The 24,169-nt window shown below is 45.6% G+C and overlaps 1 protein-coding gene and 1 non-coding gene across 2 annotated transcripts in view; one reads left to right on the top strand and one right to left on the bottom strand.

Annotated features, from left to right (window-relative positions):
- Positions 1 to 549: 549 nt before the first annotated feature.
- Positions 550 to 24,169, top strand: part of BEND4 (BEN domain containing 4) — a 28,225-nt gene continuing 4,605 nt past the window's right edge. Inside the window, exons 1-3 of the mRNA XM_049790145.1 lie at positions 550 to 1,141; positions 9,668 to 10,234; positions 19,552 to 19,643. Of these exons, the coding sequence (XP_049646102.1) occupies positions 550 to 1,141; positions 9,668 to 10,234; positions 19,552 to 19,643 (1,251 nt within the window). The remainder of the gene's footprint in view (positions 1,142 to 9,667; positions 10,235 to 19,551; positions 19,644 to 24,169) is intronic.
- TRNAA-AGC (transfer RNA alanine (anticodon AGC)) lies at positions 8,372 to 8,443 on the bottom strand. The gene has a single exon. It is a non-coding gene; the product is annotated as a tRNA-Ala (tRNA).

Below are 24,169 nucleotides of genomic sequence, written 5' to 3'. Positions count from 1 at the left end.
TTCGCACTCCACTTTGGGGGTGCTCCTTCACCCCCCCCAGCCCTCCCGTCCCGCTCTGGGCCACTTGGAAGGAACTGCGTCTCTCCACTTTGGCACCCCTCTGGACCTCCCCGTCGGAGGCGCACCTCAGGGCCCGCCCTTGGCTCAGTTAGCCGGCCCTGAACCCCCAAACACTCGAGCTTCACCTTGCTTTCTCCCTCCAGGCATTGGCGAGGCCTCCTGTCAATCAGAGCGCGGGCGGCAGCCCCCCGCGCGGGGGCTCGGCGATGCCAGCCTCGGCGGCGACAGGCGGCGACGGCGACCACGACGCACACCCTCCTCCTCCTCCTCCTCCTCCTCCTCCTCCTCCTCCTCCTCCTCCTCCTCCTCCTCCCACTCGCGCGCACCCGGGCAGCGCCGGCGGGCGAGCGGCGGCAGCGGCGGCAGCAGCAGCAGCAGCACCCTGGGAGCGGCAGCCCGGAGGCGGCCGGCGGGCAGCGAGAGGGGGCGCGCGAAGGAGCCCCGGCCCCGAGGCTTGTTGGCAGCAGCAGCGGCGGCGGCGGCGGCGGCATGGAGGAGGAGATGCAGCCGGCGGCGGCGGAGGAGGGGCCCAGCCTGGCCAAGATCGCCAAGCAGCAGCGCAGCCCCTACAGCGTGCTCAAGACGTTCCCGAGCAAGCGAGCCGCGCTGGCCAAGCGCTACCCGGAGCGACCCACCTTGGTGGAGCTGCCGCCGCACGTCCGGCCTTTCCCGCCGCCGGCTTCGGGCTCCTCGAGCAGCAGCTGCAACAGCAGCACTTGCAACAGCAGCAGCAGCGGCGGCGGCAACGAGCGGCTGCCCCCGCCGCCGCCGCCGTTCCCGGCGCAGGGCTCCTACCACCCCCCGGGGCCCGGCCGGGTCGCCGCCGCGTCCTCCTCGTCACCGTCCTCCACGCCCGCCGCGTGCCACCAGGGACACCTGAGGACTTCGCCGTCCGCTGGCCCCGCCGCCTCTTCGTCCTCTTCCTTTGCCGCCGTCGTCAGGTACGGGCCGGGCCCGGCGGTGGTGGCCCGCCACAGCAGCAGCAACAGCAGCAGCAGCAGCAGCAACAGCAGCAATAGCAGCTGCAGCAACAGCGGCAGCAGTTGCACGGGCAGCGACAGCAGCCTGGAGCTGAGCGCAGGTAGGATGCGACTTCGCATGGGGTGTTCGGCCAGGGGGACAGTTGGGGCACCCGCGGGATGGACCCCTCTCAAGCGCCCTGGTGGGGAAAGAGGCGGGGGGGGGGCGACTGTGAAAGAGAGAAGAGTCCCGGCGAACCCCAAAGACCTCTCGGCGGCGCTGGCGACAACTTCTGGAGGAGCTTCGGCCACCGCGTCCCGGGCATCCGACGGCGCGCGCGCTTTCTTACTAACAGGTGGCTCCGCGCCGCTCTAAGAGCTGGTTTTTGGGGAGCCCCGCTGGTGCGGCGGTGGAGACGGACAAGCCACCAGGATCTTAGCGGCGGGAGCCCCCCGAGAAGCGTCTCTGTCGCCCGGATCGTGCGCCATGAGTGTCCCCCCACTCCCCAAGTCGTGGAGTGTTTGGTGACTGCACGGGCCACAGGCGCTTTGCTCCCGAGGAACCGGAGTTGCTATGCCAGCAAGGGGGGGTTCCATTTAGCCTTTTTTTTTTTACATATACTCCCCGCTTTTTTTTTTTTTGGCTTTTTGATTTTGGGGTCAAACCCAGCAGCGCTCAGGGGTTCCTCCTGGCTCTACGCTTAGAAATCACGCCTGGCAGGCTCAATGAGGGGACCATAGGGATGCTGGGATTCGAACCACCTTCCTTCTGCATGCAAGGCAAACGCCCTTGCATCTCTCCGGGTCCCTCTTTTTTGCTCCGAGTGTTGTTGCTGCTCTAAATTGTCTTGTGCCTTGTCTGATTATTTTGGGGACCCGACATTCTGTCGTAGTTCCCCCCTTCCCCACTGAGTCGCTCTTTGCTCTTTGGCAGAGTTGTTTCTGGAAGGTGTTGTGTTGCTGCCTCTCTTCTCTGCCCGTTTCGCGCTCGCTCGAATTCTTTCAGCCTTTTTCCAAATCAGTCTCAGCTAGAGGAAAGTGCGCGGGTGTAAGTAAAGACAAGCCTGTCCTGTCCGCTGCTGTTCAGGCACCAGCTCTGGTCTCCGCAGTCCATTTAGGTAGATCTCTGTCCTCTTACTCGGAACCCTGCTCCCCAGCCCGGCCCCACTTCCAGCCCCAGCTCAGGGGACACTGCAGTTGGGTGGAGCCCAGCGCTCCGCCCCCCTCCAGCCAGTGCCCTGCAGAAAGGCCTAATGCTGGTGCGGAAAACTGCCCTGGGGCGCATGAGACCAGGAGCCTGCTGGCAAACCCCCAAGGGGAAGGCAGGTGGCCTGGTCCACCGCCGCAGGCAGGAGCAGTGGAAAGGCCACGACCTGGGGACTATGCCCAACGGGGTGAACACAGTCGCAGTAGCCACACTGATCCTCCCGATAGAACTAAAAAAAGTTATAAGTTCTTGCCAAGGCCTTTGCTGGCACTTCGGAGTGCCCAGAATAAATGCAGTCAGTGAACTCAAGGCCTTTTCTCTCCTCCAAGATGAGCTTTGTCTCTAAATGAGTTATAGATGCTGGCGCCGGCTTTCGGCTGTTTGTCAATATTTTGACACATGAGGGATGGGTTTTGAGTAAGAAAATCTAATTACAGGTTACAGTGAAGACTTGTTTTGTCTTTACCTTCCTGGTTTGTGGGAGATGCTCTATAGCTTGGAGTAGTGGGGTTCTTCTATGGGTGTCGTTAATTGATGGAGACTCATTAATTTCCTTTTTCTGGATCTTTCTTGGCCGGTGGTTGATGTTTAAATTTTTTGTTGGTGGTGGTCGTTAAGTCTACTCACCCGCTTTATTTGTGGTTTGGGGCTATCCCCAGCAGTGTTGAGGGCTTCATCCTGACTCTCACTTTTGCCTGGCTCTGGGGTTCATATGGGATGCTAAGGATGGAACCCCGGTAAACTAAATACAAGGCAGATGCCTTTATCCCCCCCCCACTATACTAATCTCACCTGCTTTCATTTTTTCCTTTACCCTTTTTTTAATGTTTCGGGGTTGTGGGTTTATTTTTCTGTGTGAAATCATACTTTCTTCCTTGCTGCTTTTAGTTATGCCCTTATGTTCCGGTTCTAGAAAAATTTTATTTTTCTTACTCAAAACATTTGAACCCTTTTTCATATTTTCTCTATTCCTGACTCTTGCACTTTCTTGACTAAGTGTAGTATTAATCTCATTTGTTTTTCTTTTCAGGCTTTGCTGTCTTCTATTCTTCCATACTCTATAGATCTTTCCCTCAATTTTTTATTTCGGTAGTTTTAAACTCATGACCTTCCTTTTTTTTTTTTTTTCTCCATATTGCTCCTCTTCTCTATAACTTCCTTCCTGAAGTCCCTTCCAGCCTGGCAGTTTCCATTGACCCCTGGTTCATAAAGTTATTTGTTTCCCCTTTCTCTGAACATTCTCTTGCCTTCCTCTTCTTGTCGGTTGTATATTGTGGTCCTTGGGGATTGAACCTAGGGCCTCACATTTGCAAAGCAAGTCCTCTGCTGCTGAGCTACATCCCCTAAGTGCCACCTCTTAGTGCTTTTTCTAATGTGCTTCCTTGGTTTTCGTTCCCATTGTGAATTATCATGCCCTCAACGAATGAATCTAAACAGGGTCTTTGTTGACAACCCTCCCTGTAAAACATTTATTAGTTCTCTTTTTTCCTGAAGGCTTCCCTTTTTGTTCTTGAAGAGAGATGGTGGAGCAACAAGCTGGTTAGCTACCAGTAGTAGGATGCCAGGAGCTTCTTGGGCATTGGTTGGTAGATTTCTCCCATGCAGTGAGGAAAATGGTCAGGGGCCAGAGTAAAGAGAATCTGTCCTCGAATCATGGGTGTGGTCTTCATGTTGATTATTGATAGACTAGGCTGTCTCTTAAAAACTTTGGTGATGTGAGTGGCCTTCAGAGAGAGGGTTACCTGAAAAGCTGATTGGTTCCTGGAGGACTGAGTGGTTTCACTTTGAACCAATGAACATGGAGCAGACTTAGGGCCATTTCAGCACTTCCCCCTCCCCACCCCTTTGGGGCTAGAGGAGAGACAGGCTTGTGGCATCTTCCCTAGAGTGTTACTGAAATGTGAAGGGTTACCTCATCAACTGAGACTCTTCAAAAGGCCCAGGTGATGGAGTGAGTCAGGAGGGAGAAGCAGGAAAGTAGTGTCCACAGTCAAGGCAGTGAAAAGATGAAAGGGTTTGAAGTGAATCTTATTTGCCATTAAGGTCCATACACCATTGAGGGGAGAAATATATGATTAAAAATAGATTTTTTTCCCCACATTCTTAGAAAATCTCATGAAGAGTATAATTGTCCTTAAAAGGGGTAATATACCATGGTTTTAAAAGCATATTTTTTCCTCTGTGGGAGGCTTAGAGTTAAAACCCACGTAGATCTTGATATGCAGCCTAAATTTGGCATCAGGAAATGGGAAATTGCATCTTTAAGCAGAGTACAATCAAAAATGAATTACAATAAATCCTATATAATTGCATAGGTCATTCTCTTTAATGAGATTTTATTAACCTGACTGTCAAGCTTTTGAGTCAGGCAGATATTTTATCTTCTTCAACTGATAAAAGTGTCAGCTATAAACCACCATATAAATATTCATAAATCTACACATCTGTGGCAGCCTATCAGCATCATTCTTTTGGACATTAAAAGCATTCTAATTACTTTCTGTCTAGCAGAGCTGAAATGCTGCCTGTTATAGTATGTGCTTGGCAGGCATGATTGCTTTTGTTTGCCATCACAAATAGCAGCATCCTATTTTATATACCGATGGTCCAGAAAATATTCAGGGATTGACTGAGCAGGATGAATATTAGGAAGCACCATCTGGTTTTGATAGCACCAAGTATATTAACTCATCTGTTAATTTTTGACACATCATTGATTTATTTATTTAGAAAAATTGCATCCTGCTTCGCTGTGTTGATGTTTGCCATTATGGGAGGAAAAAATCGGGTGGCATTTTTTAAAAAGGCACAGTTCATTGATTGAAGACAAGTGTGATGCTTTCATTTGCTAACTTGTATTTTCTCTGCCAGGAAGTCGTCTTCTCTTAAAAATTAAGTTACCCCAACATTTCCAGAGAATTCTCTCATTTTGAACTAGTTGGAAACCTGCTTGGTCGGGACAAGATATGAAGATGGGATGTTAGGTCACAATTTTTTTTTCTTGACTCCTGCATTTTTAATATTAATGTATTTCACCCTTCACTAGGCCAAAATCAAAAGGTTAATCCCTAATCTCAATGACTGTGATCTCCTTCATAGAAACAGAATACGCAGGATATGCTCTGATGGGCAAATCCCATTCCAAGCTTTACTTACAAAGAGGGACATTAAAGTGGGGTACTGTATTTGATTGCCAACTTGCCATCCCTCCTCCTAGTCACTTATCAGATGTAGAATGGATTAAACCACTTAAGTTCACAAGAATTTCTGGCAGTGAAATTTTTTTAATTAAAAAATAATCGGGGGTTCAGATTTGGAAATTGAAGTGGACGCAACTGGCGGCCTGAGTTTATCTACACAGTAAAGGGACATAAATGAGAGAGGTGACCATTTGGAGTGCTTGCCGATGGTGATTTATTAGTGTTTTTATCTGGTGATATATTTGGTGTTTTTCATTTTGGAGAAGTTAGGAATAAAGGAGGCAGTTTTTGTTCTAGGTTCATTTTATTCTTCCCTCTCAAGTGGAATATTGTGTTTTTATTTTTTTTTCCCCTGGGGTGGAGAACAGGTTTGTGCTACATTTTGCTCAGATCTTACTCTGGTTCTCTGCTTAGTGTTTAGGGGATTATGACATCCGGGGGATTGAACCCAGGTCAGCTTCATTCAAAGCAAAAGCCATACTGCCTCTGGCCCTTGAGTGGAATATTCTGTGATTCAAAGGGGAGGGGATGTGAATGGGGAAACAGAACAGTTTTCAAAAATTCAAAGTACATGCTCACACTTAGCACAATTAAGAATCATGGATCAGTGACCGTTCAATTGTGCTCATATGAAAACAGAACTTTTCTCCATTTCTTAGCAATAATGGGTAACGTACAGTCCTTGCATTTCTAATTACATTCTGTCTGGAAAGCTAAAGTCTTCTGTCTGCAATATGGAGTAAGTGGAAAGATTGTTGTTTTCCACTGAGTGTAATGGTAATATGTTTCATCACTCTCTTCATTGTATTGATATTAAAGACTGTCCCAATATTTTAAGATACCAAAAAAAAGGAGCAATTCAACTGCTAGGTTTGGCATTGTTATTTTAGCACTTATCAATCCTGAAACATAAATTTAGAAGAAGGCATTTTGAGAAACTGCAGGCAAGAGCTGTTTGATGATGGTCTTTTCTGACATCCTGAGTGCACTTTAATACATTATCTTCATAATGTAGTATATTACATAATGATATTTTTCCTCAGCATAGTACAAGTTTATCCTTCAATTAAGAAAATAAATCATGCTTGTTCCTAAGTCAGAGTTTCCCCCCTTGAAGTCTAAACCCTAATGTGATTTATCAATGTGATTAAAACTGAATGTTCTGTAGGACAATGAACAGATATATTCAAGCAGTTCTTTCAAGACAATTCTATTTTAGCCTTTCTTTCATAATTTGCTCCTTTCATCAAGGTTGTGCTAAAGGTGTATAGGCTTTAATTCAGTTGGGATGATGGCTGATTAAAATGCAAACAGTAAATACAAGTTCAGGTCTTGGATGGGATTATAGGATTAAACTGAATGAAAACTGCTAGGGTGCTAGAATTGAAGATGCACAATCAATATTATCCTTTGATTTTTACTTACCAAAAAAAAAAAAAAAAACCCAGAAGTGAAGAAGTGAGAGTCTAAACTAGCCCCCTCTCACATATTTGCCTGGTTCAATTGATTTGAGTTTTGGCCACAATGAAAAGAAATGTACTCTAGTATTTGAGGCCATCTAAAATTTGAGTTAAGCCATGAGCCCAGACATCTTGTGCCCAGAGCAGACCCATGACCAGAGCCAGTGTCCATGAGTGAAAGACCCATGGACCCCCTTCATCTTTTAAGGAACGTGAATTATCTTAGTTGCTGCTTAAGCCAACTTTTACCAGGATATCAGCCATTTACACCAAAACTCCACCTGCACTTAGGGTAGTACTGCTCTTAGGTCGAGTTCGGCCCTTGCAGAAAGAAGCACAGTATTTCTTAAAAGTTGATCCAGGTGTGTTTACATCACCTGCCCTCAGGAAAAGTACAGAATATTCTCTTCGGCTGAGGAGATCTGGCCTCTAGTGTTCAGAACTGTAATTTTTCTGAGAGATAGGGATATGGGAAGCGAGAGGGATGTTTTCCAGCCTGCTCTAAGAATGTTTTTTAAGTAAGTGCCAAGGGGAAGACTCCGGCCTCCCCCCTCCTCTTAAATCTGAAGTACTTTGTAGCAGAATTGTGAAAAACAAAAGAACATTCTGGAACTTCGTGTACTGCTGGAAGTTTCTAAAGCGGGCTATGTGGGTTCTGAAGCTTGAATTTTCTGGAGAAATTGATTTCCTCCTTACAGCTGTTCCTTCAGCCCCCGCAGAGTTCCTCAAAGCTTCTGTCTCCCTGCTTACCCAGGCGAGAGGGGAAGGGCATCAAGCCAAGGCAAGGTGAACATCCAAGCTCACCACTTGGATGGACACTCCCCCAGGCCCCATGTTTCATTTCTCCAGGTGGTAGGGGAAACGCCTCAGTCAAACAACAACTTCAGACTATCTACTTAATTTCTGCCCCAAACAACTTGTTGGCCAGAATTCTTAGTATTTTTATTTGTTTTTCTTACCTGGGAGAGGAAGAAAAAAAGAGAGAACAAGATGCCTCCTTATTCCACACTCTTAACTAAACCCCCAGACTGGCCTCTATCTCTTTATTGAACCCATTTTGGGGTACTGGTCAGGAAAAACCAAGATTCAGCCTGGTGACTAGTATATTTAGAGTGAATTTTCTACACTCAGACTGATGTTCAATCACACTTGCACCCGGGAAGGAGAAAGGGGTTGGGGTTTTTATTGTTTGGGTTTTTGTTTTGTTTTGTTGGGTGGTTTTGTTTTGTTTTGTTTTTTGCTTTTTTGGGCCACACCCAGTGACACTCAGGGGTTATTATTACAATCCTGCCTATGCTATGCTCTCAGAAATCGTCCCTGGCGTGGGGGGACCATAAGGGACGCCGTGGAATCTAACCAAGGTCCATCCTAGGCTAGCACGGGCAAGGCAGACGCCTTACCACTTGCGCCACTGCTCTGGCCCCAACAGCAAACATAGGCATGAAAGTTAAGTTTTAGAGCTTGGGATTCTGCTCATTGAGTGAATGGAGGTGCTGGGAATCGAACTCAGGGCCTTGTGCATGCTAAGCACGTGCTCTAACACTGAGCTATACCCCCACCATCCTGTTTATTTGTTTTTGGGCCACACCCGGCAGCGTTCACGGGTTATTCCTGGCTCTGCGCTCAGAAATCGCCCCTGGCAGACACCAGAGACCTTATGAATACCAGGATTCGAACCAGTGTCCATCCTGTTTTGGCCGCATGCAAGGCAAACGCTCCACCGCTGTGCTATCGCTCTGGCCCCCATGGAATTGGAGTGTTTTTTGTTTGTTGGTTTGTTTTTTGTGGTTTTTTGTTTGTTGGTTTGTTTTGGCACTGAACTGAATGCCTTCTGTTTGCTTTACACTCATGGCTGTCACAGGACTTGGGGTTTGCGTCTGTAGGACATGCAAGGGTGTTCTGGGCCTGTCCTTTCATAGAAGATAAGCTGGGCTCCTGGAAGAGGGCTTGCAAAGCCCACACTGCTTGCTGATGGAGTGGCCCATCACTGGCCCTGATAGGAAACCCAAGGGAGCAGAGAGATGAAGAGATTCAGTGGAGATGTGGGACGTTATTCAGGATGGTCATCATTTTCCTCCCAGGACCCCCTCTTTGTTTACCCCAGGGATCTAGTTGGAGCTTCAGAAATCCTTATCTTTCTTCTCCACTTTGCATCCCGGAGCAACTTCCTCAGCAGGGAATTGTATCAGCTGATTAATAGCAAGGGCATGAGGGCACTCCAGAAATAGAAGTAATGATTGCTGTAAGCCTTTCTATCAATGAGGAATTGAGTCCTCGGTGGCTGGCTCGATTCATTAGAGTAAAGATATTAATGAAGCAAAGGGTTAAGTGCAGACCCAGGCAGGCCAGCTGGTGCCATTAAGAGGCCATCACCAAAAGGTGCCAGAGTCCCAGTCCCACTGCTTAGCAGAGGAGGGAGCTGGGGGTTACTCACCAGCCTCCCCACCCACTACAGATCAGGAAGACAGGTGAGTTAATTATTCAAATCGAGAATAGAAATAAAATATTTTTGAAGGTTTCGATCAGAGTGATATGAGAGTACAAAAGAGAAAGTGTTTGCTTTGCTTGCATACAGCTGATCCAAGTTTGATTGTCAGCATTCCACATGATTCCTCAAGCACTTCCAGTAATAATTTCTTGAGTGTAGAGCCAGGAGTAACCCCTAAGCATTGCTGGGTGTGGCCTGAAAACAACACAAAACTAGAAAAAGGTTTTAAAGATTAAATTAAAATTGCTACCTGTGGCCATTGGCAGCTTCTGACTGTCTTCCTTTCATCCCAGAGAGCCGTATGATCTTGGATGCTTTCGCCCAGCAATGCAGCCGTGTCCTTAGCCTCTTAAACTGTGGCGGAAAACTTCTGGACTCCAACCACTCCCCATCCATGATTTCCTGCGTCAAACAGGAAGGTTCAAGTTATCCTGAAAGGCAGGAACCATGCCACATGGGAAAAGTGGTCCATAGTCAGACCTCAGACACTTTAGACATAGAGATGCAATATATGCAAAGGAAACAGCAAACTTCAGCCTTCCTGCGGGTTTTCACGGACTCACTACAAAATTATCTACTCTCCGGGAGCTTTCCCACCGCCAGCACCTCATCCATCAGTGAGTATGGCCACCTGGTCGACGGGGACCCACTCTCCACCTCCCCTGTGCATACATTAGGAGGCTGGACCTCACCAGCCACCTCTGAATCCCATGGCCATCCATCCTCCTCCACACTGCCCGAGGAAGAAGAAGAGGAGGAAGAGGAAGGCTACTGTCCACGATGCCAAGAACTGGAGCAGGAGGTCATTTCCCTGCAACAAGAAAATGAAGAGCTCCGGAGGAAATTAGAGAGTGTCCCAGGTACCCTGCATGTTATTTGTAAAACAACTGCATCTCGGTGGGTGGGTGGGTGGGTGTGTGTGCCCAAGCACACATTACACAAATATTTTGTTCGCTTGTTTTGCAAAGTTGGGGAAAGAGGTGTCCATAGCCTGCCATTGCTAAACAGAAATTTCAGCATAAACAATTCAGTTTGTCCTATTTCAATCCTCATCTTCTTAAGTCGAAGACTAAAGACCACCCACCCTCCCTGTGCCATGAAAAGATGTTGATCAATACTAAAATGATTTCAGTAATGAAATTAAAATGGTCAGGTTCTAAGATCCTAAAGGGGCTTTTGTGTGTGTACTTGCTTAGTAAGAGAAATGAACTGATTCCCTTAGATTTGGACTAAATGAGATGAACAAATGATCTCTTCTGTGCCATTGATTTCTCACCTTTCTGGTTTCCAACAGGCATAGTCTCTTTTTAGCATGCAAGCCCCCCTGAAATAAGAAACAGGTGAACAAGAGAAATAGATCAAAGACAGAGCAGTAATTAAGCTGGTTCCAAACTATTGGTGCCCCGTGGCAAAACAGGAGGCACTTCCTGCCTCTCAGAGACACTTAATATCCAGAGTAGTACCATCATCTTTGAGGCAAGATCCCAGGGTGTCAATTACATGCAAATATTCTGGTTTTGTGTATTTTAATTTATTCCTGCACATTTGTGGCTTACAAAACCATGAAGATCACGAGTTAAAACCATGTCATTAAACCTTTTTACTCAATGTTAAACTTTTTTTTTTTTTTTTTTTTGGTTTTTGGGCCACACCAGCACTCTTAGGTTATTCCTGGCTCTGCACTCAGAAATCACCCCTGGGATCTTCTGAGAAATCATCCCTTGGGAGACTATAAGGGATTCTGGGGATTGAACCCAGATTGGCTATGTGCAAAAGAAATGCCCTACCACTGTGCTATCATTTGGGCCCCAATGATAAACTACTTTGTATATTCTCTGGTGTATAGTTAACAGCTGTAATTCTAACAATATGCATATTGTTATCTACTAAGAGCCTCTTCCAAATACAGACACATACATCTGTTTAAAAATTGAGTCTAGAAGATACTCAAAGTAGGTGCTTTGAGTTTGATTTCCGGTTTGATTCCTGGCATCACATACTGAGCACCACTGGGAGTGATCCCTGAGCAAAGCCACATCTCTGAGCTAAGCCTGATGTGGCCCAAAAACCTCCCCCCAAGAAGATGAAGATAGATGCATAAATAGAAATATGTTATGTTCTCTTCCTACTTAGTGTCTTTGCACCACCCACTTTGGCAGCTGATCTAGAAATAAAGAAATTAGCTACTTGTTCATTAGTACATACAGGAATCAAAGGTAAATCTGTTAGGCCAGAGAGATATATCAGATAAAGGCATTTACCTTGAATCTCATTGACCCCAGTTAGATCCCCAGCACTCCATGTGCCCCCCCCCCCAGCCCTATCAGAAGTGAGTCCCTGAGCACCACAGCACCAAAGGAGTTTTTGTTTCCGCAAGGTCTCCCAATCTATGCCCAGGCCACCCAAGAAAGGTGAAGGATTCAAGGCTCAGGCCTGGCCAGCTATGCCAGTGTTTCTCAGACCCTGCAATATTGGAGACCTCCAGTACCTTACCCAAAAGTGCTGATCAGACATGAAGCACTATGATTCTGCCCTGTTCCTTTGGCTCAGAGGTTTTCTGAATTAGGCTGGGAAGATAATTGAAGCAGCAGAACCAGGCATGCATTAAGGCCCTGAGTTGGGTCTTCTACATCTTAGGGTGCTAACTGGGCCTGGTGGAGCCTGGAAGAATTCACTGGACCTGAGCACTGCCTTTTTCCCCCAAGGCTAAGAGCAAAGCACCCTATGGAATTTTACCTCTTTCACAGATCCCTGAGTTACACTTGAACATGAGTTTTCATCTGTACAAGGATATTCCCCATCTTGCCATCCTCTCAATTCTTTGAAGGAGAAAATAGTTAATCAGCTGTTCAGAGCTCATGTAGGAGTATTAAGAGTGCAAGCAGAGATGACACCAGTGTGCAGAATAATATTGCCTAAGTCCTCATCCTCACTCAATGGCAAGCATTTTCTTGGCTAAATCCTATCCTAATCTGGGAGTCAGTCCAGCTCCCATTTCTTGAGTTTACCAGGCCAAACGTCTGTGTCAGGAGTAGCCCCTCACTGACCTCCTGGTAACCATGACCTCTCTTTTCCAGAGAGGAGAAAATGCTACCATTTCTTGAACCCTCTAGGCACTGGAACAATGACACTGATTAAACTTGGGCTACTAATGCTCGCCACTGTTTCTAGAAATACTCCATCCCATTGGCAGTGCTCTCTGAATGTGACCAGTGGCCATGGGAATCCATGACAGCTTTAAATAACCCCATACTGATTCAGCTTTAATTCATTTATAATTTAGATAATGAATCTTTTTTGGCTTTATTGATTAAAATATATAATTCAAGGTCTGGAGCAATAATACAGTGAATAGGCATTGGCCTTGCATGTGACTGACAGACCCAAGTTCCATCCCTGGCATCCCATATGGTCCCCCGAGCCCGCCATGAGTGGACTGAGCACAGAGTTAGGTATAACACGTGAGCACCGCCGTGTGTGTCCCAAAACATGCATATATGTATATATACATACATATATGCATGTATATATACATATATACAAACATAAATGTATATAATCCAGCTTTATAGATTAGAATTCATTTGGTAGGCCAGAGTGATAGTACTGGGGTTAAGGCACTTGCCTTGTCCACAACCAACAGTGCTAGCCCCCTCTGAGCACTCCCAAGAGTGACCCCCCAAAAAAAGTTCTTTGGCAATTGAACAAGTGAGTGTCAAAGGGGAACATACAGCTGAATTCATTGGACAGACATTTGGAAAGGAAAGCTCAAATCAGAGGGAGGAACCCCCGTCCTCTTACTCTTTCGCTTGCCCCCCATCCTCTACTTTTGGAACTGCCACAAACAAAAGATAATGGCCCAGGATTATGTTGTGAAGATGGGGGCATGAGAGAGTGAGATCTGACCCCCATACCTGTTTGAAAGGGCAGCACCTCATTGTGAGTCTCACTGACAGCCAGTATCCCTGAGCACAGAAAGAAGCCCTGAGTACAGCTGGGTGTGACCAAAATGATAATAAATACATTTATTATAATAAATGAATTTGTTTGGTTGGGATGCACTTCAAACCATGTTCACCGTTAAGTGTGGCCCAAAATCAAAAGGCCTTGTTTGCCTATCTGCTCTGTTCTTCCATTTGTTTTGTTTTGTTTTTTTGATTCACACCCAGAAGTGCTCGGGACTTAATCCTGACTCTGCACTCAATCACAATCATTCCTAAAGAGCCCGGGGGGGACCATATAGGATGCAAGGGCTTGAACCTGGGTCAGCTACATAAAAGAGTGTTGTACTATTGCTCCAGCCTCATGTCTGCCTTCTTAGACCAGGATTTATAATGCTGTTAAATATTCTTTGCATACATAGCATTTCCAACTCCACACTCATTACTAGAGAACCCATTTGCGTATCTTGGAGTGGGAAAGTTAACTAACTCTATGCACAGCCCTAACTTTGCATGCAAGAGGCATAGACTCTAAAATAGCCAGAGCACTATCAGGTGTGGCTCCAAAATCACCAAAATAACAAAGCTCATTCCTGAACAGGAAGTACAAATAGGGACCAAGTGGACAGTGCAGTAGTCAGGGGAGCATCCCTGGCATGCTCTGGGACCCCTGTTCAGGCCTCAGGTTCTGCAGTGCCCCACAACATTACTGGCCTGGCCCTGATGGTCCTCCATGGCAGGGCCCAAGCAGTGCTTCGTCCCTGGGTCTTAGACTGAAACAAGTTGGCCGAATATTTCCCAGAGAAATTGCAGGACTCCTGGACTGGACACCTTTTCCCCATCCAAAAAAAATTAAAAGTGACAAAAAGCTAAAAGGAAAAGAACATTGGATCAAGAATGTGGAGACCAGAGAAAAAGGAGATTAGGGATGATGTGGGGAGAATGTCAGCACAGTCCCTGGTGAAAACCTTAGGCAACATCTGAGGTTTGAGGACTCCCCAGGAAGAGTCAGGAACACCAAATTAGCAGATTCCTGATATGCCATATTCTACTAAGAAAAAGAGATCACATAGCATCTGATAAATACCTCCATGCAGGAGGTTCAGAAATATTTAGACAAAAAATATTTTTATCATGAATGTGATCTTATTTCTATTTAATTAGGTTGGGAGGAGTTTGGGCCACATCTGACCATGCTCAAGAACTATTCGTGACTATTCAGGGATCATTGTTGGCAGTGATTAGAGGAATGTGGTGCTGGGAATTGAACCCGGGCTAACTCTTCCCCTACCCCCACCCCTCTCCCCCATACCTGGTAATGTTCAGAATTTGCTCTTGGAAAACTCCTGTGATGCTTAATAAAACAATTGCCCTACACATTAGACTCTAATCCTGAAATTTTTTAACTTTGGACCATGCCTGCCAGTATTTAAGGCTTTCTCCTGACTGTCCAGGAATCACTTGCTGGTAATATTTTGGGTAACTTTGCAATGCTGGAGATCTCTGGTTGTGTACAGACCTTACCCATTGTACTCTGTCTCTGTACAACAGAATTTTAAAGGAGTTTCCAAAGCTAAATAATTGTAGGCACTTTATAAAAATCTTAATTTATTTTTCATTTTGATTTTGGGAGTATTTTCAGGACCACATCTAGCTCTGCTCAGGGCTTATTCCTGGCTCTGTACTAAAGGATCACTCTTGTCTGGTTTAGGAGACTATTTGAGGTGCCAAGAATTAAACCCAATCTGCCATATTATTAGCTGTACTATATCCAGTCCCTATACCTTGAAATTTTCCAAGTATCCAATTAATAGAAAGAGAATTAATTTATTGATTATATTATTAAGGAGCTTGGAGCTTGGCCTTTATACAATGTAGTCTCAGGGAGGGGCAGCTCTGGTCAGGGCTGCACCCTCCTTTCACTTTTATCCTCTCTTTGTACATCGAATGCCACTAACCAAATTGACGGGTATTTTCCTTTTCTGTGTAAATCTAGGCAGCTTTCCCCAGAGCCCCCAGGAGGGGGCACTGTTCCATATCAAAAACAGCGAGGACAGGCCCAGTGCTTTTTAATTACTGAGTCTGGGAGATCTCCAGGAAGCCATCGCCTAATTAGGAACCTTTAACTTGCCACAGATACCACCTTCCAATACCCCATTTCCCTGAAATCAGAGCCCTGAATCTATTAGAGCCATAAAAACACGTGAAATTGGGCCCGGAAAGATAGCACAGCGAAAGATAGCACAGCGGTTTGCCTTGCAAGCAGCCGATCCAGGACCAAAGGTGGTTGGTTCGAATCCCGGTGTCCCATATGGTCCCCCGTGCCTGCCAGGAGCTATTTCTGAGCAGACAGCCAGGAGTGGCCCCTGAGCACTGCTGGGTGTGGCCCAAAAAAAAAAGAAAAAGTGAAATTATGTTGTCCTCATTGCCTCTGTCGATCCCAGCCCTTACAAATTGTCGCATCTGTATCACAGTAACCAGGAAGGTGGGGGGGGGGGGCTTTGTACAGCATGAAGAATGTTGTAGACATTTTTATTAACCTTTTTCTTATTAATTGTGACATCTGCTAAGCGGTGAGTGCTTGTATTTGTAGATTTTTTTAAACAACTTTTGGGGGTTAGTGGTGGTTGGGGCCACCATCTGGCAGTACCCCAGACCTACTCCTGACTCTGTTTAGGGTTCACTCCTGATGATGCTCAAGGGATCATGTAGCACTGAGTGTCAGCTGTCTGCAAAGCTAGTGCCTTCGTCCTTGTACTCTCTCTCTCCTGCCTCAACTTTTAAAATTATTAGGCCAGGGGGCCAGAGAGATAGCATGGAGGTAGGGCGTTTGCCTTGCATGCAGGAGGACGGTAGTTCAAATCCCGTCATCCCATATGGTCCCCTGAGCCTGCCAGGAGCGATTTCTGAGCACAAAGCCAGGACTAGCCCTTGAGCGCTGCTGGGTGTGATCCGAAAACAAAAATAAATAAATAAATAAATAAATAAATAAATAAATAAATAAATAAATAAAAATTTATTAGGCCAGAGAGACAGTAACCAGGGTTAAGGCCTTTAAGGCCTTGCACGATGTAAGAGTTCCACTGCCATTATCCAACTCTGGAAGAATGGGTATGAAGCAGGGTTGCTGGGAGAAATAATAAACCAAGACAGTCATAAGAGACAAGGTGTGGGGTGTTAGAGGTTTCCAGCCTCTTAGACCCAGAGTGCCAAACAGACCTTCTTCAAACCTTATTGAACAGGCTCAATCCATATGGAAGAAGAAACAGACTTTGTTAACACTATCTCATGCTAATCAAGCTTAGGTGGGTCTTGACATCTCAGGGAATGGGTAAGGGAAAAGGAAGCTAGGGCAGAGTCTTTGTTTTGGGGGAAAGCAGGGTATGATGTGTGTAGCAACATACATGGCTGTCCCCAGTTTTACCCCTGGCACCACATAAAGTCCCTGAGTATCAACCACAGTGATCCCTGAGCACTACCAGGTATGACCAAAAACCCAAGATAAATAAATAAAAATTCTTATGGCATAACCACAGATAATTCTATACACTTTTTCTTTAACACGGATGTAATAACTACCCTAATCCTGCTACTAAAACATAATGATGGCTAATTATTATTATTAATACTTCAGTTTATTTCCTTTCAGCCCCTTCCTTATGATGCTAAGTATTTTGAACATGGTTGAGCTCCTCCAGAATATTCCATCTATGTTTGCTGCTTTGTAAGCATTTTTGTGCTTCATTTAAGTTTTTAATAAACAACTTATTGACTGTAAATGATGAGTTAGGGATTAGAAGAAATCCATTTGGCCCCTGTCAATGAGTTGCTGTGCATTTTGCTGAAGCTTCCAACTGAATCTGGAGGAGAGCTTTGCCCACTTCGGTTGGCAGAGAAGCATCCTCCATCCAAGTGGGTTTAATCACTGCTGTGGGCACTTGCTACTGGCCTACTGGCACTAAGGGTTGTCCCAGAGCTGTGTGGTGATTAGAACCCTGAACTCCACTAAAGACCTAGTCCTGCATTTGGGCCATTATCTGGTGGTCCTCAGGTTATTCCTGTTTATGTGGTGGGCTTGGGGGACTATATGGAATGCCAGGGATTAAACCCAAGTTGGCCATGTGCAAGGCAATAGCCCTACCCAATGTACACTCTTATCTGGCCCCAGACCATGGTTTCAATCCCCAGCACCATCTGATGTGACATCCCCACAACAGTTTTATACACATCTAGCTGTGTTCAGGGTTTACTTGTGGTTCTGCACTCAGAGAACAATCATGGTGGCACTCAGGGGACTATATTTGGTATTTGGAATCCAGCTGGGTCATTTGCATGTAAGACAAGCACTGGCCCAACAAGTATTTTTAAATTCTTAGCAGTGGATAAAGTGACTAAAGATGATAACTTCTATTTGCTATTTTAAAGAAAAAAGTGAGAAAAAGTGAAGAAAGCTCAAAGGTGATAACTTTACATTGGGACTGAAATGAAATATTTCTTTAGTGTGACAAACACCATAAGAAAACACACAGCTAAGACAGATGGTGGCAATAATTTGTCTATATTGGGTCATTAACTAACCTACCAAGACCTTTAAAAGCAATTAGTAAATATCTTGAAAGGTCTTTAACATAAATCTTCAGGTGTAGAAATTATTGATGCACTGGAACAAAACCGTCAGCTTCTATGATGAGTTAAGATCTATTCTGTTTTACTGTAATTATTACGTGATTCTCTTAAGAATTATGCCTCTGAAGATGGAATGTACCATTTAATGAAGTCCATAATTAATAACCAAATGTGAATTGGACCAGATCAATTGATGGAGCTTAAGAGGAGAGTAAGAAATGTGTGGCCAGGGGCCGGGCGGTGGCGCTAAAGGTAAGGTGCGCCTGCCTTGCTTGCGGTAGCCTTGGACGGACCGCGGTTCGATCCCCCGGTGTCCCATATGGTCCCCCAAGCCAGGAGCAACTTCTGAGCGCATAGCCAGGAGTAACCCCTGAGCGTTACCAGGTGTGGCCCAAAAACCAAAAAAAAAAAAAAAAAGAAATGTGTGGCCAGAAACTGGGTTGAAAATTGAGTATGAGAGCATTTTCTTGCATTTGTGTGGTCCTGGGTTGGCTCTCTGGCTCTGCATAAAACACTGTCTAGCCATAGTCATATAGGAAAGTAACTCATATTTTTTTTTTTTGGTTTTTGGGTCACACCCGGCAGTGCTCAGGTTACTTCTGGCTCTACGCTTAGAGATTACCCCTGGAAGGCACAGGGGGGTTGGGGGGACCATATGGGATGCCGGGATTCGAACCACCATCCTTCTGCATGAATGGCAAACGCCTTACCTCCATGCTATCTCACTGGCCCCAGTAACTCATATTTTTATAGCAATCCTGCCTACTGAATTACTAAAAAATGAGTAGCATGTTTCATCACTAATATTGAGCATCCTACTGTGAATTCAAATTTTTCAAACTTGGAGCCAGAGAGATAGTAAGATAGTATAGCAGGTAGGCATTTGTCTTGCATGCAACTGACCTGGGTTCAATCACTAGCATTCCAAGTGGTCCTCTAACAGGAGTTACTCTAGAGTTCAGAGCCAGGAGTAACCCCTGAGCATTGCCAGGTGTAACCTCAAAATAAAATTCAAAACTTTTATTTCTAACTTTTTCAAACCTCTTTTTGTTGGGGAAGGTAACTCACAGCTGTACTCAGGGCTTAACTCCTGGCTCTATTCTCGGGGATCACTCCTAGCAACGTTCAATGTGGTACCGGGGCTTTAACTGGGTTTGACCACATGCTGCAAGGCATAAGCTGTATCCCTGTACTATCTCTCTGGCCTCTGATTTCTTTCATCTCCAAGTGCGTCATTGGAAGATGGTGCATTGAAAGCATCACTGGGTGCTTATGTTGTGCCTTGAGTCAAAGCAGACCTGGAACCTGGATCTTCTGGAAGTTGTTCATTGATCATTATAGTTGACCCAAATTCATCTTCCAGTAAGTTTGACTTGAAAGTTTTCGGTGAATTGTGCTGAGCCTAAAATTTCTCCCGAGACCGTCACATCTGTTCTGTATTTACAAACTGAAATAACTGCGGATGTCAAATGAAAGAAGATTCTATTTCCTTTAGAAAAGATGTGTGTGTGTTTTAGTAGAAGTTTACATCAAAAATCTTTTTTAGACCTTAAAGTTGATGTTCTTGTCACAGACTCACTGGCATGTAACTGCTGTGTTTCTTCCCCTAGTGCCCTGCCAGACTGTTCTAGATTACCTTAAGACGGTGCTACAACACCACAACCAGCTCCTGATGCCCCAGCCAACTGATCAGCCAACTGAGGTGAGTGTCCATCAGAAGCCAAGATTGGTCCCTTTTCTTCAGGGAAAAGCATCTTGATGATTTATCCCTGTAGGCTAGAGCAGGTAGACCTGTAGAATTGCATTTTTAACTCCGAGGCGTATGGGTACACATGTGATCCCCCCTGAGAATTGCTGGGTGTAGCCCCTGTCCCTAAAAAGTAACTTTAATAAAGAAGCCATTTGCAAAAGTGGAGCCTCAGTGTTTCAAGGGATTGAGTCACTGTGTCCTCTCTCCTCTAGTATTGTTTGTTCCCTCACACCCAGCTTCACCTCCACTGTTTTGCAGAACAATTTAAGAAGCACCCCAGTCCTGGGACCCTGGTTCCATCCCTTGCCACCCTTGTACCTTAATTTATCCATCTCCAGGGTCTCCCTTTTTCTTGGGGTCTCCAAGTCATGCTCAAAGGATCTTGGGCCACTCTTGGCAGTACTGGTACCTGGTTCGGAGATTGCCATGCTGCCTGGGCCCACCAGTGTGTTAGAGGTGGGAGGCTTGAGATCCAGCTGTGCTGGGAAAGCAGAGATTCAATCCCAGAGGAGTGAATGCAGGGTCTGTCCCCTTACCTCATGCTTTCTCCTTGCCCCCCTGCTTGGGCCCTCATGTCTCCAGGCTCTTTCTTGCTTCCTGAATCTTTCCTTTGCCTCCTTCAGTGATCTGTCTACACGTTACTCCAGAGTTGGTCCTTTATCTCCTCCTGGAGCTTTGCACAGTTTTGTTCTCTCAGCATCAGCAGTGGGTAGTAACCAGCTCCAGGCCAGCATATTCGACTGCCAGACCACAATGTCACTCCCTGAATCCCCTGTACCCATGGCATCCCAACAAGCCTCTAAGACTACTTCTTAGACTACATCCACACTTCTTGGTTTTTTCTTGAGTAGAGGCAGCATTAAGCCCAGGCAAAGCTATCTGAAACTCCTGACTTTTCTCATTCTCCTTCCGAGGATTCATCCATGTTGCAGCCAACCTCTGTTTCCTCTCATGTTCATCCCTTTGGCATATTGAGCTTTTGTGGTAGATATTTCTCCCTTCTCCCAGGGAAGAAACTTTTCCTTAAAAGACTCAAAACACCGTGCAAAAAATAGCATTGTTGATTTTGTTTTGAGGCCATACACAGTTGGTCCTCAGGGCTTAATCCTGGCTCCGTGCTCAGATCACTCTTGGGGTGCCAGGAATCGAACCCTTACCAACTGTACTAGCTTAGCTCTCCAAAAATCTTCTGCTTTCTAAAATCAAGTCCACATTGGGTAATTCTAAATGCTAGGAAATGGCACATAGGAAAGGCCCCTTCCTCCAAAAAGCTTTCTCTGATTGATACATTTCCCCCCCTTCCTGACCAGTCTGGGAAAGACAGTAAATGAATGCAGTTCCACAAGAGGTCAGAGTTCAATAACCTGTCTGTAACTAATTGAAGGGAATATATGATCAAAATTCTATAAACTAATAAGAAATTTTTGACCAGACCATTGAAACGTATTACTAATCAGCATCATTATGAACATTTTTATTATTGTCTCAGGCCTCTTAAGCATTTCCTCATTAGCTTTATCACATTTTATTTCTGTTAACTATTCTGCACGAGTATGATGGATCTTACCACAGTACAGGGAGCGTTCTGAGTCATATTTGGGATTGTAAATTACATCCTTTTATCAATTTTTTTGTGAAGAAAATTACTTCAACTGGTACTATATTTTATGAAAGCTCCATTTTACTTTGAGCTGCTTCATCAGACAGAAAAGCTGGTGAAATCCTGTGTGTGTAAGGATATTTTCAGGTGGATCATCCTAACAGCTGCTCCTTTAGATTGTAAGTTCTTTCAGGCATCTGCCCAGCTGAAGTTAAGAGTGAACCCTGAGTTTGGTTTAATTTCGGGGCCACACCTGGTGGCGTTCAGGGGTTACTGCTTACTCTGCACTTGGGAATCATTTCCTTGCAGTGCTCAGAGGAGCTATATGGAATGTCAAACAGCAAACCCAGGTTGGTCACTGCAAAGCAAACACCCTACACTAGAGGTTTGGGACAGGGGTCCTAGTTCCACTTTTTAACTTGTAAGACCCTGGGAACAAAGTGCATTTCTCTGCCACAACCCTGGGGAGACTCACCCACCAGAGTGAGAGCTCTCAGAAATGTGGGCACTGGAATAGGAAGATCCTCAAAAAAGATTTTATTGTGGGAGATGCAGGTCCTACCACTGTGACTAGGTCTGGGCTGTTGGTGATCACCAATGAGAAAGACCTAGAATAAATGACCCAGTAGCTTCAAGACACGCACACAAAAGCCACAGCTCCAAACCTTAGTGCTGTTCACATTTGCCAGAGTGATGTTGAAGTCCTCACCTCCTGGGACCTCTGGCAAGCAGTTGGAGGCGGGGCATCAAACAGGAGCCAGAGAGCTAGTTTAAGGATCAGGAGTGCAGAAGCCTTGCACATTCAATGCCCCAAATTCAGTTCCCTGCACTACATGGCTCCCTGACAACACTTGTTCTGAGCATTGAACCGTCCAGGTCAGTTGGTTCAGTATTGCCAGCATGGCCCCCACCATGAAACTGCTTGGGTGACTTCTCTCCACTTAGCCCCAAACACCTTTTGTTCAGAGTTAAAAGGTTTAAAACCTCCTCAAGAAAGTATTACTATATAAAACATAGTAAATTTGTATGTGCCTGCATGGAGGCAGGCTAGAGTGGCAGGTGGGAAACTGGGGACACTGAGTGAAGAAGGGTCACACTGGTGGTGGGATATTTAATGATGTTCTCACAAGGACCCTAACCATAACCAAGGGGGATCATTTCAGCTTAAGGCTACCAGAAGAGTGTCCTTGACCCCACCAGCACTTTTACTGGCCCCTTGTCTTTGGTTTTTTGCTTACTCTATTCAAGAGCTGCACCAGGCAGTGCTGGGAGAAGCAGGCTATGTAGTGTTCAGAGATTGAGTCAGGATGTCATTTCTTTAGGTTCTATTCCAACTCCCATCTTTTGACAGAAAAGAGCTGAGTCTAGTAAGGAAATTGAGTCCTGAACTGACTCTGATGACAGTGCACCCCCTGGGAGGCACCAGGAGTCGGGAAGAGTAAGGGACAGTCCCACTCCTCCTCAACCCATCACTGGTGAACAGTGACAGTTACTAGCAGGCTCTGTTGCACACTTTCTTTGGATACAGTTCCTAGTCTGAGACAACCTATTGAACTTCCCCTACCCCAGACCACCTGCTGCTCTGAGCACTGTCCAGCACCCCCAGGCCTTCCTGCTCATCTCATCCTCCTCTCTGCCAAAGAGGCCACCGCTTAACCCCAGATCATCTCTGATCCTCACTCTCCCGTTTCCAGGCTTCCTGACTGAGTCTACCTGCACCCCTTATCTTTCCATTTTTCCTTCTCACTTTTCATGCTCCGGCCATCCCTCCGTTTCACACCAGTTCTCATCTCAGGCCAGAATGGCACCAAGGCAAGAGCCTTGACCACAAGGTTCCAGTCACTCTTGATCAGTTAAGGAGCCCTAAATAGATATGGCTCAGAATCTCTGTCTTTGTTGTGGTACTTTTGGGTCTAAGCACTTATGGCAGTGCTTAGAGCTCTTATTCCTTACTCAGCTTTCAGGAACTACGGGCAGTACTCGAGGGACCATGGGGAATGCAGAGACTGAACCCAAATTGACCAGGCCCTACCCACGCATTGTCACCCTGATTGGTGCTTAGAGTCTCCTGACTTAAAGACCCTGTTACATTATTCATGCTCTGGAGACACAGTTCTCAGTCCAAGCATTTAGAGGTACCTTGCTCATGGATGGCTAAGATCTGGAATCTCAACTGAATTCCAATCGAGACTGACTCACAAAACTCAGTAAACTGACTATCTCAGCTGCCCCTCCTAAAAAAGGGTGATACAGTTCCGGGAGAGTACGGGCCTGGCCTGTAGGTTGCCCAGGACCTTTAGGAAACGAACCCAAGGACAGCAAAAAAGAACTGAACTTGGACCAACCACTCTTTACTAGGTTGAGAAATTTGACAGTAGCCCCTTTTTTGGCTTCTCATGCCATCATTTGTCCTTTTTGGTGTCTTAACTGGACAGATCACTATTTATTAATAAAAGTCTCTCAGACCCCAACAGAACCAAATTTACAACCTGTAGTAAATCTGCACAGTTTTTTACAACTCAACGAGTTTTTCCTTCTTTATTTTGTACACCTTAATTACTGGGGGAAAGAAGTACATTAAAACTGAGATCATGGGTTAATTAATTTGTCCTGGACTGTAGAATTTTATGGACAACCAGAACTAAAGTAATGGTGATGTAGGTGCAATTGACTAAACATGGCTTATAAATGTTACAGAAATTCCTGTAATTAGTCCCACTGCAGCTATTTAGCCTGGGGTTTTTATGGCTGACATAAATTACAAGGGTGAAAAGTAAGAAATATTTTGAGGTGTCATAGGGGCATTTCCAGAAGCTGTAATTTGATAGTCTTTCACATTATTATCCATTATTTGTTTTGTCCCCACAATTTCCCTCCT

The sequence above is a fragment of the Suncus etruscus genome, chromosome 16 (assembly GCF_024139225.1).
Source record: "Suncus etruscus isolate mSunEtr1 chromosome 16, mSunEtr1.pri.cur, whole genome shotgun sequence".
Classification (NCBI taxonomy): domain Eukaryota; kingdom Metazoa; phylum Chordata; class Mammalia; order Eulipotyphla; family Soricidae; genus Suncus; species Suncus etruscus.
This window is presented reverse-complemented; position numbering and strand designations above follow the sequence as displayed.